The sequence below is a fragment of the Dreissena polymorpha genome, chromosome 1, assembly GCF_020536995.1.
Source record: "Dreissena polymorpha isolate Duluth1 chromosome 1, UMN_Dpol_1.0, whole genome shotgun sequence".
Lineage (NCBI taxonomy): Eukaryota > Metazoa > Mollusca > Bivalvia > Myida > Dreissenidae > Dreissena > Dreissena polymorpha.
The window spans coordinates 4,950,705-4,970,650 of NC_068355.1; the positions used below are offsets into that span (position 1 = coordinate 4,950,705).

Genomic DNA, 19,946 nt, shown 5'->3' on the forward strand with positions numbered 1-19,946 from the left:
TGACTCACAATTTAGCAATCGCACGTACCGTTGCGGTACTTATGTCAACGCCGCTACAAAAACGTAAAAAAAAAGAAAGTAAAAAAAAATGTGCTGAAACCTCAATAACTAGAGCTGTCGTATTTGATTAATGGCTTCTTCAACGCTAGATCATCTATGATGATCCTCTGTGATACAAATTGTTCAAATGATCACCCTGGATTCGAGATTGCGCACGCTCGGGGATTCAAACGGTCTACATGAGCCTCGCTGTGAGGAAACGCACGTGCGTCCCATATAATCCTGTGCAGTTTGCCCAGGCTTATCATGGACGACACTTTCAGCCTTAACTTGATTTTCACCTAGAAGGGATTTCCTTTAAGCAAAAAACAATATTATAGCTTAAAGCGTCGTCCCTTAGTCCACACAGGCCAATCTGGGACAACACCTTACGCACAGGCCAATCTGGGACGAAACTTTCCGCACAGGCCAATCTGGGACGACACTTTACGCACAGGCCAATCTGGGACGACACTACGCACAGGCCAATCTGGGACGACACTTTACGCACAGGCCAATCTGGGACAACACTTTACGCACAGGCCAATCTGGGACAACACTTTACGCACAGGCCAATCTGGGACGACACTTTACGCACAGGCCAATCTGGGACGACACTTTACGCACAGGCCAATCTGGGACAACACTTTCCGCACAGGCCAATCTGGGACAACACTTTACGCACAGGCCAATCTGGGACAACACTTTACGCACAGGCCAATCTGGGACAACACTTTACGCACAGGCCAATCTGGGACAACACTTTACGCACAGGCCAATCTGGGACAACACTTTACGCACAGGCCAATCTGGGACAACACTTTACGCACAGGCCAATCTGGGACAACACTTTACGCACAGGCCAATCTGGGACGACACTTTACGCACATGCTGTTTACCAGTTTTCTCAGAGCAAGGCTTATATAGACTAGAATAAACATATTTAAAAAAAATTGTTCAAGATCGCGTGTGCCAATAATTTTGATATATTTGATGGTCCTCTGCAAATTTGAAATCATTTTCTTCCTCATAAGATATGAGTTATGAGACCATTTAGGCCTCCAAAGATCGATTTTTTTCAATCAGAAATTTGTATTTAATTATTATAACGCAATGTTTGAAGAGTAACAAATGTACGAATATGATATAAATGACTATAACATCCATCAATACAGCTGACATATGATTGTATATGAAAAACATTATTTTCAAAATATACAAACACCTTCCTTAATATGGATACACGTTAAGTGGAGATGGTTTATTTGTGATTTTTGTACACGCACTTGCTCTTTCAAACCGGAATAACTGACCACTTGAACATTGAAACGTAGTGAGTGAAATTTTACGCTGAGTGGTTCTGTAAACTTTACATAGCAGTAAAATTGCGATCCCATATCTTATGGTGCATTTATCATCTATTTGTCTACGGCTTGACTTATTATTAATTCACGTTTACGATTTTTTATCTACTACAAGTTCGATTATTTTAAAACAAGTGTGGGACATCTCAGCGCTTAGTTACGCTGGAATTTCAAGAGGATTTGCGGCGGATTCTTTTAAGGAAGTGATCATTTCTTACAGAATGTTTTATTAACGACAAAAATACATGCACCGTCATCGACACCATCTTGTCATCAAACTCGTTAAAGTCGCCATCTCTGTAGTCGTCATCATCACCATAAATCATCGTCGTCATAATCTTAATCAACATCAACATCTCATCATCAGTGTCGTCGTCATCATCATCATCAGTGTCGTCGTCATCGTTGTCGTCATCATCATCACCATCAAAATCTCATCATCATCGTCTTTGCTGTTATCATTATCATCATCATCATCGTCGCCATCCTCATCATCACCATCCGCATCATCGCCATCATCATCACCATCATCAACACCATCATCATCGCCATCCTCATCACCATCATCATCACCATCATCATCGCTATCAAAATCTCATCATCATCGTCGTCGTCGTCATCCCCTCATCCGCGTTATCATAACATCGTTTAAGTCAAACCACCTGGTCAAACCGCCTGGTCAAACCGCCTGGTCAAACCGCCTGGTCAAACCGCCTGGTCAAACCGCCTAGTCAAACCGCCTGGTCAAACCGCCTGGTCAAACCGCCTGGTCAACCGCCTGGTCAAACCGCCTGGTCAAACCGCCTGGTCAAACCGCCTGGTCAAACCGCCTGGTCAAACCGCCTGGTCAAACCGCCTGGTCAAACCGCCTGGTCAAACCGCCTGGTCAAACCGCCTGGTCAAACCGCCTGGTCAAACCGCCTGGTCAAACCGCCTGGTCAAACGCATGTATGCAAACGCTGAAGAGTTTTTGTACTGTCACATTTAACCCTTTGCATGCTGGGTAATTTGTCGTCTGCTAAAATGTCGTCTGCTGAATCTCTAAAATTAGCATTTTCCTCAAAAAAAATCAAAGAATACTATCAGAATAGCAAACAGTTTGGATCCTGATGAGACGCCACGTTCTGTGGCGTCTCATCTGGATCCAAACTGTTTGCAAAGGCCTTCAAAATTCGGTTCCAGCGCTTAAAGGGTTAATAACGTTACCAAAATTGTGTTTTTTGTAGAATTCTTTAATTTCATCCAACGATAATGACATTCTAATTAATTTGTTTTCATATTAAGGTAGTTCACTTTGCGCAGATGTATTAAACCCAGTTTTCCCAAAGCGAGGTAATTTAAATGTGCACGTAATATTTTGATACTTTGTAAATCAAATGCATTTTATATTTTTAAAATAATGTTTTCATGACATTGACCGAGTTAATCCTGTTGAATTGTATTGATTATGAAATAATAAAACACTTCGATATTGCATCAATTTAATTGACATTAGAAATATAAAACTATATAATACGAACATGGATAATGACATAGTCTTAAACTTGTCACAATAAAACACTTTGAAATTGCATCAATTTAAGTGACATTAAAAAATATAAAACTATATAATACGAACTAGTATATTGACACAGTCTTTTAATTGTCATCGTTTTTTTTTAAAGCAGAAATTCTAAACGTTGTGATTATCTAATGAACAAAGCCATATTAGTAATCAAAAAAGAAATACGAAATGCACAAAATAATCCGTAAAAACATGATTAAAAGATTGCATGTAGAACAGTGTTGAGTACTTTCATATTTACTGTAAGGCTTAGATATTTAATATAGAATCTGAGAATCCGTATTTCTATAAAGAAGGAACGTTAAATGATTTATGTAAACATTAAGTTCGTTGGGCGGAATGCAAGTAAAGAGAACAATCTGTTACTTGTTACAACTTTCCAAAGTGTTAAAATTACCGATGTTTACCCAACTGTCATCGGTATTCAAAAAACACCGATATAATGACTTAAAGAAAAGGCTTCAAAAAATACTATCGAAATAAGCCAATTATGTCAATTAAAATTTCAATGATTTTTTGCCGATGGTAAAAAGTACATAAGGTTTCAACACTCTTCCGTGGTCCTATTAAGCCTATACCGCCTTGTGGCTGATAAATATGAAAACGACGTTCTTAAAATAATGAATGTCTTATAGTACGATATCGCGCAGCGTGCTTATACCATGACAAGATACCTCGATTTTGGATTTTAAGGCTTTAATATTGATTCAGAAATGGATTCATTGGATATTTAACCCAGACTGATAAAATTAGTGTCAGATTACTGCGAGGTTTTGCCTGCGCTAGTCTCTGATATGGATAAGCTAGACCGACGCGTTTTCCAAATGAAGGATTTAACGTTAAATAACAGTGCGACGTTAAACCGTCGACGTGGAACAATTTCCGTTACGTCAGGCACGCGTTTGAAGACCGCGGTGGGGTTGGTACGACCGCCTGACTCGTTTCTTAGGAGATCGTCATTGACGAAAAGAAATTCGCTGACTGCTATGCCGCACCGGAAGTCAGACGCGTACGAACAACGCCTCTTAATTCCGGACTATATTCTCAGTAGACGTTCCTCATTAGCAACGCCGAAGCAGAAAACGCAGCGGAGCGGAAGTGAGCCGAGTCCATGCTTTAAAGTGACGTCTCTTTACCAGCCTCGTCTGTCTCTGCGGCGTGGTTCCCTACAAATACGATCGCAAGATCGCGCCGGAAACGCGTTGTCCTCTCGGAGGAAATCGAAAATACCAATGGTGACCGAGGAAGATGATGAACATAAAAAGGTGCCTTGTTGACGTTACTGTACTATTTTTTTAGATTGTTTAGTTATTTTTTTATAGCGTTTTATCGTAATCAAATCCTTTAATTCCGCCTTGTCATTTGCGTCCTCCTACTCATCATCATCGTCATCAACACGATCAGCTTTACCATCACAATTATCGTCGTCGTCTTCGTCATCAAAATCATTGTCATTGTCGTTTTTCGTTTTTGTTGCCGTTTCGACGTTGTCTTCTTCGTGCTCTTCATCATCATCATCAAAATCATTGTCATGGTCATTGTTCTTTTTTGTCGCGCTTCGTCATAATCATAATCAATTCCGGAACAGTCGCGTGACTAATGACAGGTGTTATTTCTAAATAATTTACTGCAATTGCTTACTCTTCTAGATATTTAACCTGTGGTATTTATTACAAACCTTTAAAACGAACTATAATTTATAAATTTTATAAAAATGAAGACATCAAAGACAATGTTTGTGTAATGAATTCGGTGCAATAAATTACCCATAGACGCTTCAAATGATAATGATACGGTGCAACAATTTCATTGGTATGCAACATGGCTCACTTAATGTAATCTGACTTTAAAATTACGTAATTTGATAATGAATAGACTCTCAATGTGATTGCGACAATTATTGCATATCACTTGACTTAAATGACACAGAATGTTCACTTTTCCGGTCTATAAAGCTAAAATCATTTGACATGATACTATTTAAACGCGTCAATTCAAGTTTATGTTTCATTTGAGTAACCTCGTTCATAATGTTAAACTATTTTATTTCTAATGCGTCATCTTATTTAATTGTTCTATTAGAAGTTTCCTCTATATGTTGCGCCCCGACATATAAGCCCGGGATATACAGTGATTTCCTGTCCGCCCACCCTCATGTCTTTCAATCCTTGACATGTTAATTTTATTGGACCGTTTAGTTCAGCATGAAAACTATTTGCTTCACCTATTTGCTTATTTGCTACCTCAAGTAGTAGTTGTTCCGACCATTATCCCTCCAGTCATATCGTCCAACCTCAATCTACTTAATTTGGTTTTGAAATCATCCATACGTTGCAGGTAATAAGTAGATGTTACTTTTTCATCTTGAAACAACGCGACCTGGCACAACTGTTTGATGTTTACACAGTTATTGCTGATGACAAGTCCAGTTTTCCCATCTCACAAATCTTTACTTTTATCTTGACCCTGAAAAGCTTTAAGAAAGTCCTCTACACAGAAATGAGCTATCTTGCGCTGTACCACTGTAGTACCGAACTTTGATGTGACCCGACTTTGGTGTCCGACATCAAAGTGAATCCACCACCACCTCCACCTGGTTTTCAAGACTTTAAAACATTGCTGGTATCAAATAAACATTACGTCTGATACCAAAATATCATTATTAGGATTAAACATCGCTGTTTGTTTAGTAGGAACACAAAAGAGAAAAGGATGCTGACGATAATGATTTATGATGATAAATGACGATGCTCAAAAAGATGATAATTTCAATGATTGATATGATATGGATAAACTTGTTGTTGTTGTTTATGATATTGATGATGATAATGCTGCTGCTGCTGCTGCTGCTGCTGCTGCTAATGGTTATGTTATTTAATAAATAAAAATAAATAAATATAAATAAATAAATATATATATATATATAAATATATGTATATATAAATAAATATATATATCAATATCATTATCATTATCATGAGTATCATTATAAAAAAATGTTGACACAAAATGTAAACTCCCTGGAGTTACGCTCTTTAGGTGTTCGACAATAAAGAAGAGCAGCACGGCAAAGCAAAGTAATCTGAGTAACAAGTGTTCGTTAACAAACATATATTTCGTCCCGCATGACGCGACTTCATTACTAATGATTGTGAACCATGCTTCTTGAAAGATAACTTACTTCGTTTACATACCGAATAATAATAATGCCCCTACCTCACTTGAAACACACTTGGCTACCCTTTACACCGAACTTCATTATTCAGACTCAAGGCGAAGAACGACACTTTCTAAGCTAATGACCCCCGTACCGCACTTAAAACGCTCTACGCAACTATTAAGAAAATGATTAGTTCCAATGCCTTACAACTGGTTCATGTTCTTTTCTGATAATTTAATTGCTGGTATTTCTATTGTTTGAATATCAATTACACACCAGCACAACTGTTTTCAGCCCTGATTTCTGATCTTTCTGGCTTTTAAATTTCAATTTAATACAGTAACACGGACAATATATAAAAAAGCGGCTTTGTAAATATAAATCTAACGTTGAAACATATAAACTCTTTGAATATGATGGCTTTTAGTTTTATGGTATTTTTCGTTTAAAGGAAGTCTTTAAGTGAACATCAAGTTCAGGCGGAAAGTGTCGTTCTTGATTATCATGTGCGGACTGCACAGGCTAATCTGGGATGACACTTTACGCACATACATTAAGCTATATTTTCTCAGAAGGAGGTTCATATTGATTCCCGATATAAGCTTTAACAATGTTTTAAAATAATTATATTAGCGTTTATCAACGATTCGGAATGGGATTATATATTCGTTAATTCTATATAAACTTTTTTATTTGCATAATGTATTAACATTGTTTCGTTTTAAATATAGTATACTTTAAAACCGGTATTTCTAGATAAAAATGATTGTTTTCGAGAAATACAGTTTCACATTCAGCATTAAGATATCCCCGCATCAGGCGAAAATGGGTCTTATGCCACATGCTGCCACCGCAGGTCTAGACTTCCTTGCTCATTCGCTGGTCACGATCTATACTATCCGATAATAAATCCTGACCACACCGCCGGTAGTTATATCATCTCAACTGTCCTTATCATTTTTAATTAAATGATCTCAATAATTTCATTGATCTCGTTCATCCGCTTATTAGGAGACGTTTAGACGTTAATAATCAAATAATCGGACATGCATACTTTCACATTCTTAGTTTCTTAATTTTATCTCTAGGAAAGCGATTCAATAATCTACCCCAAGCAAACGTTTGCTTGCGAATCGATACAAAAAAGGTTTAAAATTTATCAGTTTTCAGTATTACAAAGAATTAATAGACTTCCTCTATAGTAAAGCTGCGACGATGTTCGCTAATCCCCTTCTACTCATGTTCAAATCTGTCGCGCAGGCCCTAATCTATTTCCGGCTTACATTTCCGCGCGAAAGTGCCAACACAGGGGACTGAGAAGACTCATTGTTCAATATTATCTTTGGTCGATGTCGACGCCATTAATTAGGCGCCAGAAATTAGTATTTTGACAGAAAATCGTTGAGGATTAAAGACAAACATTGTTGAAGGATTTTCTGTTGACATGAACATGGAGGTATGAAGTATCATCACAACTTATTTGATCCGCGTTCTGGGAAAATGGGCCAAATTGTCGTCCCAGATTAGCATCTGCCGTCAATACAGACTTATAAGGGACGACACTTTTCGCCGAAACTGGATTTGCGCTAAAAGAGACTTCCTTAAAGCGGAAAATACCATAAAAGCGGAAAGTTCGTTCCTGATAAGCATGAGCGGACAGCACAGGAGCTAATCTGGGACGACACTTTACGCACGTGCATTAAGTCATATTTTCATAAAACGTGGGACATTTAGTTCCGAATGCATGTTATGTTTACAATCACAACAAGTAGGGTTTTTCATTTTTCAAACATGGGGTATTTGTGCTGATACAATGTCAACCTTTTTTACATTTTAGATAGTTAAAGTTTTAATTACATATCTTGCAATGAAATTCTTCATCTCTTCGAAATGATTTATATTTTGCTATTGGTGCCTCAGTGCGAAGATTTTTTACTTTTTTAAAAAGTTGTTATAAAAACCGTTTGAAACGTATGCATGTTGTTATGATAAAATGTCAAGTTCCGTGTATGTGTATAAAAGACCTTAAAATGGAAGTTATTAATCCATTTATGCCTAGTGGACTCTCCCATCCTTCTAAATTGGATCAACTTATTTCCAAAATAAGGGATGCCTTGTATATTTATTTCTATATTTAGAATATTTCTTACAGAAATTCGTTTAAGCAAACAGCGCATACCCTGATGAGACGCCGCATCATGCGGCGTCTCATCTGGTCTTCGCTGTTTGCCAAGGCCTTTTTATAGACGCTAGGCATAAATGGGTTAATGAACGTGTGGCTTGTCTCCGGATACATGTTGTGATTAACATGTTTATACTAACGTCAACGTTTAAATGTAACAATCATGATACAATCATTCAATCAAGCATTGTCTGAATGCTGTCATTTCCGGCTTCACGTGCAAGAAAAGATCATTCCAATAATGTACAATGGTCGAACAAACAAAGTCTCAAGTGAATCGTGCCATCTTTATCTTTTGAACCATATCTTTGGAAATTGAAGAATACAAGAGCATGAATTAACACTTTCTAACTTTAGTTTCAATCTTCAAATCCAACATTTGGAAAAAAGTCACCAAAGAGTAATCCTGATAAGTTTTATTAAGAGACATTCAATCTTGCTTTAATGAGGCTAATTGTGCTCATCAATATTGAACAGTTGAGCCGTGCTCTGTGAAAAGGGGGGATAATGCATGAGCGTATACATGTGTAGTGTCGACCCGTATACATGTGTAGTGTCGACCCGGATGAGCCTGTGCACTCTGCACAGACTTATAAGGGACGACACTTTCCGCCAAGACTGGATTGTTCGCTAAGAAAAGACTTTTTTTGCATGAAAAATATCATAAAAGCGGAAAGTGTCGTCCCTGATTAGCCTGTGCGGACTGCAAAGGCTAATCTGGGAAGACACTTTACGCACATTCGTTAAACCCCCTTCTCACAAAGCACGGCCCATATTAAGGTGGCTGCAATATGGAGCCAAGCAAATGTATTTTGAATTGTTCAACAATGATTTTAGTAGCAGAAAAACTCTTATTGCGTATATTCTCCCAGGCAAATAACTCTTATCTTGCTACACTTCAAATGTTTGCAAATTTGACGCACGTTCATGTTGTCACGTATGTTTTGATTATAAAGTTTCACCATTTTTATTATTTTTTTGTATTGTGGTTGTTTTTATTCCAGAAAACTCTCCTGGCGAAGTTTAAGTTGGCGGTAAGGCTTACCATATTCTGTTCAAGAAATTTTAAAGACCACTGTTTGAGGTAAGAATCTTGTATTGCTATTAATGATTGTATTTAATGAAATATAAAACTATGTAAAAGGTTAAATGACTAAACTTAAATTATATTCACAATAATTGCACATTTATTTCTTCAAAAGCGATTACTCCGCATTTATTAAAACAATAATACACGCATTTCAAAAATATGTGTACTGGCCTTGAGAAACAGAAAATATGGCAGAATATTTTTTTATGATTATAAACTTTATTTACTTTTTCTTTTGACACTTCTTCGGATAAAATATAACGTTCGTCATATGAGCCTCGTTCTGGTAAAACGGGGTTTAATGCATGTGCGTAAAGTGTCGACCCAAATTAGCATTTGCTGTCCGCACAGGCCAATCAGAGACGACACTTTCTACAAAGACTGCATTTTCGTTTAGAAGGGACTTCATTTAAACGAAACATTTCATACAAGCGGAAACTATGAACTTTTATTTGACTGTGTCTTCTTACACAGGCTAATCTGACATAGCTCTTCACGCACATGTTTTAAGCACCGTTTTACCAGTACGCTGCCCATGTACTAATTGCAGTACTTAATGGTACAGCTAATATAAATTAAAATAATGAAATATTATTAAACGACGCAGGGCGCCATTTCATACACTGCGTATGAAAAATTCAATATTATAATGACCATAATTATTCTCATTCTAATGAATAAAAGCCTTTATTTGTTAAATTGGTTAATCGTTTACTTAAAATGGAGATATGATCAAGTAGTATCATATTTTCACGTACTTTGTCGTACTTTATTGCAGCGATAACGTGACGTACGTGGTTTGAGTTGTAGATAGGCCATATTTTGGTAATGGTCTCAGCACAGTTGTTCCCCTTGCGATCACGTTTTCAGAATGCACGAAACCTCCGCGCAGAGTTTTAACTAGTTCATATCATAGCTCATCAAATCACTTCGGTCATTAAACGCCACGTGGTGTTGATCGATTCAAATATTAGTGAATTTAGTCCTTATTATTTCTTTTTTTTTTCAAACGATATATGATGTGACAAGTTATGCAGAAATTGACACCGAATTAAAAAAAAGAAAAGTTTCGGGTGGTATTTTCCTTGCAACGGCTTTCATTAGTTCAGGGGAGGTAACTGCTGATTTTATTTTTTTTTGACCGCAAACTACTCGCAGTTACGTACCCTATATATAAGAGCTACGCTCGGGACAAGATAAATATCTGCATGAAATATGATGTAATTATCATCGTACAGGCACAAATGTTTCATCATAATATATCTTTTTTCTCTACCTGATCTTGCACAGCACTTTCCCCTTACAATGTACACTACGTGCACCGGTTCCACTTGTTTAATGTTGCACTACCTCACGAACTCACAAAGTAGAATAAAACATCTTAGCATAAAAACGAACTATTATGTTATGTTAGCTATATGTTTTTTTTATTTACGACACATTTATATTAATTTCTGATATTGAATAATGCGTAGTTACGAATTATGATTGTTACAGTACAAATGTTATTATTATCTCCGACAAAGACGGAGGGATATATAGAATCGGCGTTGTTCATCAGTCCTTCATTTCCTCAGTCCGTCCGTCGGTCAAAAACGTTTTAGAACGATTTATTTTATGCTTTCCGGTGGTTTATAGAGAAATATCAGTGAAATAAAACTGGTATTCCACTGCTTAAAACAGTGAAAAATAACAGTGAAAAATATCGATATTTGTCACTGTTTTACTGTGAAATGACGTCATTTTTTCAACGAAATGACGTAATAAATCCAGTGAAAGCATCCAGTTTAACTCATTTACAATGTAAATAAACGGTGAAAAAAGCATTAAATAAAAAGAAAATTTGTTGAATTGGATTGGATGGAATATCGATTTTATTTCTCTCGAGATCATAGAAAATATATATTTTCACTCGTGGATGCGCCACTCGTGAAAATATTGTTTTCTATGATCACTCGTGAAATAAAATCGATATTCCACCGATTGCAACAAATATCCTCTATATCATAGGAACTTAAAGTAACATTACTTCTCAAAATCAACGAAAATTTCGTACAATATTTCGTAAAATAAAGCTAAACAATTAAAAATCATTGTTCCTTATGGCAATTGTCGATTTTCAACCCCAGATGTGGTCTGGTGAAATAGATGTTAGATACAAAATACTCGTTTTTATTATTGTTTTGTGTTGGTACCATTTAATGTTCGTGTGTCGTATGCATAGATATATTCTCGGGAAATTAAAATGGAATTGTGTCCCAAATAAATAAAAACGAGCATTTTGTATCTACACAAATCTATGTATCTATATAACATCCAGCGTTGAAATTGTGGCTCTTGCTATAAGGAACACTGATTGTTTAGGTGTTAACTTTATTTTACGAAATTCTTTACGAAATTTTCGTTGATTCTGAGCGTTATAGAGACTTTAATAAGATGTCAGCATTAAACCTCATGTGTGTATTGATATAAATAAGAAGAATTACTGGACACAAGAACCATAACCCTAAATTTCTTAAATAAGAGTTATTGGTTGTTTTTGTGTGATGAAACTTTTCAAAGCAATCTCAGATACGATACAATATTTCCACATGAAATTTCATGGTTGTACATGTACCAGTGACGAAAAGTACTATACACAAGAACAATATCCCTGCACTTTCTCAAATAAATGTTATTGCCCTTATTGTTTGTGCATAATTTAGTTTTTCAGAGATAAATCTCATATACGATACCTAATTTCAACATGAAACTTCATTGATTTATAGATATCAATGAGAAGAAGGGCCATGCAAAGAAACATTTCCATATTCTTTCTTATGTGAGAGTTACGGCCTTTTGCTTATTTTAGTTGTGCACCCATCAATAAACAGGGTTCATTTGACGGCGGAATATCAAATCAATTAATGTTCTTGTTATTCACTCTAATTGTGTTGTTATCATACTTAAGTTTAAAATTGACAATATTATTTGTTTCTTAAATATTGAATCAACAATGAAGGCAAAGAATTTAATTTACTAGGAATTACGATTGATGAGCATCTTACATGGCAATCTCACATAAACAGTGTATGTCGTAAACTTAACTTTAAACTGGCCTTATTAAAACGAATTAACTATTTTATTAACTATGAAACAAAAAAACTATTTTACAACTCATATATATAAACGACTATGGATTATTGTTGTGCATTATGGTGTTCAGCAACACAGTCACACTTACGTGAAATGCATTCAATACAAAAACGAGCTGCTAAAATAATACTGAATAAACCATATTCAACTCCTTCAGCTCCCTTATTCAAAGAACTTGGTTGGTTGAAATTCAATGACAGATGTACTTTCCTAACTGGATCTATTGTTCATAAGTTTGTAATAGGCGCAATGCCCTCTTATTTCAATAATGTTATACATATCTCAAATAACAATGTGTACGCTCTTAGATCCATCACACACACTGATATATCATCTATTCCGTTTAAAACAAATTATGGAAAACGAGCGTTTTCGTTTCGGTCACGAGCCATATGGAATTCAATTCCAATAAGCATCCGACAAGTGTCTTCGAATACTACATTCAAAATAAAATTTAAAGAATACCTACAAACAAATCATTGATATATATGTACGCTCATTTGTTAATTTTTCTATGTTAATACTTTGTTGTGATGTGTCTGATGTGATTTATTTGAAAGATTCATTTTTGAAAGATTGATTTTTGTATCACATTTTGCATATTTTGTATTATCATAATCATCATCGTCATCATTATCATCGTCGTCGTTGTCTTCGTCGTCGTCGTCGGAATTGATAAGGAAGTTATTATAACATTTAACTGTATAGTTCATTTTCTTTTTTCCCTTGTATGTTTGTGTGCATGTTTCAAAATATATACTTGTGTTTTGTTACTGAAGACCACATTGTAAAAAAGAAATTATTTCTTAATGTGAATTCTTCATGAAATAAAGTTATTATTATTATTATAAGCAAAATTCAAACAAATATATTCAACCTGAAACATAGTCTATATTTAAACTAAGCAATCGTGCTTATTTTAATTTATTATAGATATTTTATATTTTAATCTCAATAATGTCTTGTTTCACTTTTTTGTATTTTTGACTGTGAATCATGAGTACAAAGATTAAGAAAAAGGGCGGATTTGTGAACAAAACTGTTACAAAATAGAAATCCTACCGAACCTGCAATAATTTGACTTCAATTTCAGTAGGTACCATTTTTAGGTTTCATATGCCCGGAGATTGAATTAGAACAACGAAGTTACTGACCTTTAAGCCTCCCTCTCGCTCAATGAATGTGCTTAAAATGTCGTCCCAGATAAGCCTGTGCTTCCTGCACAGGCTTATCAGGGACAACACGTTTAACTTGTTTGACATTTATCGTTTTAAACAAGAATCTTACCTCATTACGGACTGCCCATGCTAATTTGGGACGACACTTTACGCACATGCATTTAACGCTGTTTTCCCAGAACGCGGCTCATATTTGCTTACGGTATCAATTCCATACCTACTTACGGTATCAATTCCATACCAGGATCAACGAGAACAACGACGAGCTGGCGCCTTACATCAAGCGTCTACACTTCCACGAGGAGCAAAATACAGATGAACTACTTATTGACTTGTCCAAGTTCAAGGCCAACAGACAGGTACGTATGGTCTACCGTAAGTTCTGTTTTAACTCTAAAAACTGCAAGCATCTGTTTTACTAAAAATCGAACGGCATATAATTATATCGATACAGAACAATTTTCTTTCAAGCATCGATATCAATGCCGACCACCATAATGTATATGAACCTTGCTTGATTAGCCTGTGCAGTCTGCGATGGCTAATCACATACGACACATTCCGCATGTATGGTATTTTTCGTTTAAAACAATTGTTTTTTTCTTAAAGAAAATGTAGCCGTATCGTAGAGTAATTGCATTAATTAATCTTTTACTTAAATTTGTACCGAGCAAATATTGAAACTTTAAAAGTAGGTTGATTATAGTGATGTGTAGTGCACAAGAACTGTAACAACTCAATCAATATATTTTAATATATGTGTTTTGATATTATTTATAGACTCCCGTATCTAAGAGTTATCTCCCTTTGTTAATTGTTGGTCTTTTTTCAAAACAATAAATGCACACATTGACTTTCAACTCATTTTAGGTGTCTAGTTTAAGTTAGTGAGGGAATCTATGTACGATGAAAACATTTATATTGCAAAACATTCCATTCGTGTTTAATAAAACTCGTCTAGGTCATCTTGTGCGATTTAAAACGTTTTCTAGTTCTTATTACATTTCAGAGTGTTCAAAATTTAATGGTCTTCATTTGCATTTTTAACACAAACGATTATTTCCACTAACGAATCGATCGTCGAGTAATTTTTTGACATCTTATCGCATACCTTCTCACGTACAGATTATTATTTGAGCCGCGTTCTTAGAAAACTGGGCATAATGCATGTGCGTAAAGTGTCGTCCCAGATTAGCCTGTGCAGTCCGCACAGGCTAATCAGGGACGACACTTTCCGCCTAAATTGGATTTTTGCTAAGAAGAGACTTCATTCAAACGAAAAATGTAATAAACGAGGAAAGTGTCTCCCTGATTAGGCAAATTTTAGATACGGGTACCATAACTCATTTAGACCATTCTATCCATATTTTAGATGCGGGTACCAAAAATCATTTAGACCATACTATATTTTAGATGCGGATACCAGAAATCATTTTTTCCTGCCTCTGTTGCAAACATTGACCAAATAAAGCAGGGTCGAATAAATTTTCCTATCTCCGGTCAACAGGAAGTAGTGTATTCCTACGCACGTTGTGACATGTGATAACAAATAAAAATCAGTTTTTGTTTTGCTGTTGCACATTGTTTTAAATTTCCTACAAAAAAAATATCACATTCTCGATTTTTGTAAATTTCTTCTCATAATTTCAATTGGAAAGTATTAAAAGGACCAGTTTAATGTGGAACTATTTTTTCGTTACATAATCGGTAGTAATTCTGTCGTAAGGAATGTTTGTGTACATGTAGAAGCAGACCAGAATAATTAATTTGTTATCTTAATTAATCATTTGTCTTTGATAAAGTGTGTTAGCGGCATAATTTTAAATGAAGCAGGATAAATAGAATACATGGTTGGTGCCGAGATGGAGAAAGTTTAGGTTCGGCCCGAAAAAGAAAAAAGGGCTCGCTAAAGCTTGCCCTATTTTCTTTTTCTAAGCTTCACCAGATAAACTTTCTCCATCTCGGCACCAACCATGTATTCTCTATAAGACCATACTATCCATATTTTAGATGAGGGTACCAGAAATCATTAAGACCATACTATATTTTAGATGCGGGTACCAGAAATCATTAAGACCATACTATATTTTAGATGCGGGTACCAGAAATCATTAAGACCATACTATCCAAGCAATGTTTATTTTAGATGCGGGTACCAGAAATCATTAAGACCATACTATCCAAGCAATGCTTATTTTAGATGCAGGTACCAGAAATCATTAAGACCATACTATCTAATTTTAGATGCGGGTACCAGAAATAATTAAGACCATACTATCCAAGCAGCAACACGAGCGGACCGAACAAGAACTATACCAGGTACACAAGCCTTTAATAAGGGTCGTGTTCTGAGAACACTTGGCATATTGCATGTGCGTAAAGTGTCGTCCAAGTTGAGCCTGTGCAGTCCGCACAGGCTAATCAGGGACGACACTTTCCGCTTTTATGACTTTTCGTTTAAATGAAGTCTCTTCTTAGCAAAAATCCAATTTAGGCGAAAGTGTCGTCCCTGATTCTCCTGTGCGGACTGCACAAGCTAATCTGGGACGACACTTTACGCACATGCATTATGCCCAGTTTTCTCAGAGCGCGACTCATAAAAACATACGTCCTATCGCTACTGTTCTTGCTCTTGCTGCTGCTGATAATGATGATGATACTGACCATACTGACCTATTGTTGTAATTTAATTTTAGTTGTTTTAGATTTGTGTGTGTTTGTGTGTTTTTCAGTTTTTTACATTAAAAACAAAGAAGATGATAGAAAAATATAACTTAGAACAAACGTCCTTTCGCCACTCTTATATAATTGAGAAACAAAGCTTCGTTTAGTCACTTTGAGAAACGCAAAGGCCTTACTAAGATTATTTATATCCTGACTCTGCAGGTTGTTTTGGCTTTGCGGAACTTGAAAAGTCTAGCGGAGTACCCGAACCGGATGCAGCTGAAGATAGCGGAAGTGGGGCTGTACGAAAAGTAAGACATCATGTACACGTAGAAACCGCCGGTGTTGGGTCTGTTTCACTTGTATTGAATTTGCTCGAGACGGACTGCGTGTTTATGTGAAAGAGGATTACTATGATGGTCTTAATGTATAATGGCAAAGTTTGTTTGTGAGTTTGGTTAGTGGTTACCGAGCCGGACAGGTGGGATTTTCTCTGAGTACTCCGGTTTTCCCCCAACAGCAAAACACCAAGCCAAAATCATTAAGAAAAAACTAAATGGCTGGAAATAGTAGCTGTAGAAAGATTTATCAGTGTCTCTAAAATCTGATATATCATAATAAGTAAATTTGCTGCTCCATTTAGCAGACTTAAAGATAAGTCTTGCAATTAAGTAGCAAAATAGTGTTTGTTGTGAAAATACATTATTTTGTATTAAAAAGACAAACTCAAATTAACCAATAATATGGTGTTTGCGCTTGTATTTTTATCAAACCAAACCGTTGTTTATATAACCAGCATTTCACAAAATTTTCATTGAAAACATGCATTTTATTTCATTTGTTAAAAATACCACATTTTATTACGTGGCTGTTTAAAACTTACACAAAACTGCGATAACATAGCATAAATAGCATTTGAGTAGCATTTTTGGAAAATGGGACTAAATCAATGTGCGTAAAGTCACTTCCAAGATTAGCCTCTGTAGTCTACACAGGCTAACCAGGGATGATATTTTCCGCTTTGATGGAGTTTTCAGTTTAAAGGAAGTCTGTTCTTCAAGAATATCCAGTCTAGGCGGAAAGTGTCGTCACTGCTCAGGCTTATATTGGATGACACTATTAGCACATGCATTAAGCCCCGTTTTCCCATAGTGAGGTGCGCATATTTGTTCTACTTTTTAGATACGACTCAAAACGCGTCATTGTGCGTCAGAACCATCCAGCGTCCGCCTTTTACATCATTCTGTCTGGAGCAGGTACGTCCGCTTTATTTATCAGTGTATTTCATACTCGTTGATACCTTATAATAAGTTCATGCTATGTATTAAATTACTATTTGCCCTGATAAAATATAGAGCCGTTCACTATAACCCCGAAAAAGTTACATTAACTATGCCAACACACACATGTTTCACTTCGCATGTGTCATATAACATGTGTCACTTCCCGTTTGTCATATCACATGTGTCACTTCCCGTGTGTCATATCACATGTGTTACTTCCCGTGTGTCATATCACATGTGTTACTTCCCGTGTGTCATATCACATGTGTTACTTCCCGTGTGTCATATCACATGTGTTAGTTCCCGTGTGTCATATCACATGTGTCACTTCCCGTGTGTCATATCACATGTGTTACTTCCCGTGTGTCATATCACATGTGTTACTTCCCGTGTGTCATATCACATGTGTTACTTCCCGTGTGTCATATCACATGTGTTACTTCCCGTGTGTCATATCACATGTGTTACTTCCCGTGTGTCATATCACATGTGTCACTTCCCGTGTGTCATATCACATGTGTTAGTTCCCGTGTGTCATATCACATGTGTTAGTTCCCGTGTGTCATATCACATGTGTTACTTCCCGTGTGTCATATCACATGTGTCACTTCCCGTGTGTCATATCACATGTGTTACTTCCCGTGTGTCATATCACATGTGTTAGTTCCCGTGTGTCATATCACATGTGTCACTTCCCGTTTGTCATATCACATGTGTCACTTCCCGTGTGTCATATCACATGTGTTAGTTCCCGTGTGTCATATCACATGTGTTACTTCCCGTGTGTCATATCACATGTGTTAGTTCCCGTGTGTCATATCACATGTGTTACTTCCCGTGTGTTGTCTCACATGTGTCACTTCCCGTGTGTCATATCACATGTGTTACTTCCCGTGTGTTGTCTCACATGTGTCACTTCCCGTGTGTCATATCACATGTGTTAGTTCCCGTGTGTTGTCTCACATGTGTCACTTCCCGTGTGTCATATCACATGTGTTACTTCCCGTGTGTTGTCTCACATGTGTCACTTCCCGTGTGTCATATCACATGTGTTACTTCCCGTGTGTTGTCTCACATGTGTCACTTCCCGTGTGTCATATCACATGTGTTACTTCCCGTGTGTTGTCTCACATGTGTCACTTCCCGTGTGTCATATCACATGTGTTACTTCCCGTGTGTTGTCTCACATGTGTCACTTCCCGTGTGTCATATCACATGTGTTAGTTCCCGTGTGTTGTCTCACATGTGTCACTTCCCGTGTGTCATATCACATGTGTTACTTCCCGTGTGTTGTCTCACATGTGTCACTTCCCTTGTGTCATATCACATGTGTTAGTTCCCGTGTGTTGTCTCACATGTGCCACTTGCCGTTTATCATATCAGATGTGTCACTTCCCGTGTGTCATATCACATGTGTTAGTTTCCGTGTGTTGTCTCACATGTGCCACTTGCCGTTTATCATATCAGATGTGTCACTTCCCGTGTGTCATATCACATGTGTTAGTTCCCGTGTGTTGTCTCACATGTGCCACTTGCCGTTTATCATATCAGATGTGTCACTTCCCGTTTGTCATGTCACATGTGTCACTTCCCGTGTGTCGTCTCACATGTGTCACTTCCCGTTTGTCACATCACATGTGTCACCTCCCGTTTGTGAGACGTGTCACGTCCCGTTTGTCATATCGCATGTATCACCTCCCGTGTGTCGTCTCACATGTGTCACCTCCAGTTTGCCATATCACATGTGTCACCTCCCGTTTGCCATATCACATGTGTCACTTCCAGTGTGTCGTCTCAATGTGTCACCTCCCGTTTGTCATAGCGTATGTGTCACCTCCCGTTTGCCATATCACATGTGTCACTTCTCGTGTGTCGTCTCACATGTGTCACCTCCCGTTTGTCATATCACATGTGTCACTTCCCGTTTGTCATAGCACATGTGTCAATTTCCATGTGTCATATCGAATGTCTCACCTCCCGTTTGCCATATCACATGTGTCTCTTCCCGTGTGTCACCTGAAAAGTCTCATCCCCGAAATTGTATCAACAAATTTATAACCTCAAATGTATAAACATCGCATGTGTTTCATCACAGATGTTTCAACCTCGGATATATCATACCGTGTAACACTTCAAAGGTATCACTCTGACACGTATCACCTCACGTATGTCGCTTTCACCGTGGTTCACATTTGTCCCCTAATATCTCATGAGTGTGACCCGAATGTTAGTAATGTATGTAATCCCTTATGTGTTACCTCACATACGTAATCTAAAAAGTGTCGCA

The 19,946-nt window shown here is 36.9% G+C and overlaps 1 protein-coding gene across 2 annotated transcripts in view; it reads left to right on the plus strand.

Moving 5' to 3' along the window:
* Positions 1–3,531: 3,531 nt before the first annotated feature.
* The window catches only part of LOC127869140 (uncharacterized), a 32,364-nt gene continuing 15,949 nt past the window's right edge, over positions 3,532–19,946 (plus strand). The window contains exons 1-6 of one of the 2 annotated variants that reach the window (XM_052411477.1): positions 3,532–4,232; positions 9,314–9,393; positions 13,957–14,071; positions 15,957–16,031; positions 16,599–16,687; positions 17,559–17,632. In XM_052411477.1, coding sequence (XP_052267437.1) covers positions 3,762–4,232; positions 9,314–9,393; positions 13,957–14,071; positions 15,957–16,031; positions 16,599–16,687; positions 17,559–17,632 — 904 coding nt within the window. In that variant the 5' untranslated portion in view covers positions 3,532–3,761. Of the gene's footprint in view, positions 4,233–7,463; positions 7,584–9,313; positions 9,394–13,956; positions 14,072–15,956; positions 16,032–16,598; positions 16,688–17,558; positions 17,633–19,946 lie in introns of those variants that run through there. The other variant, XM_052411478.1, reaches the window with a different exon arrangement.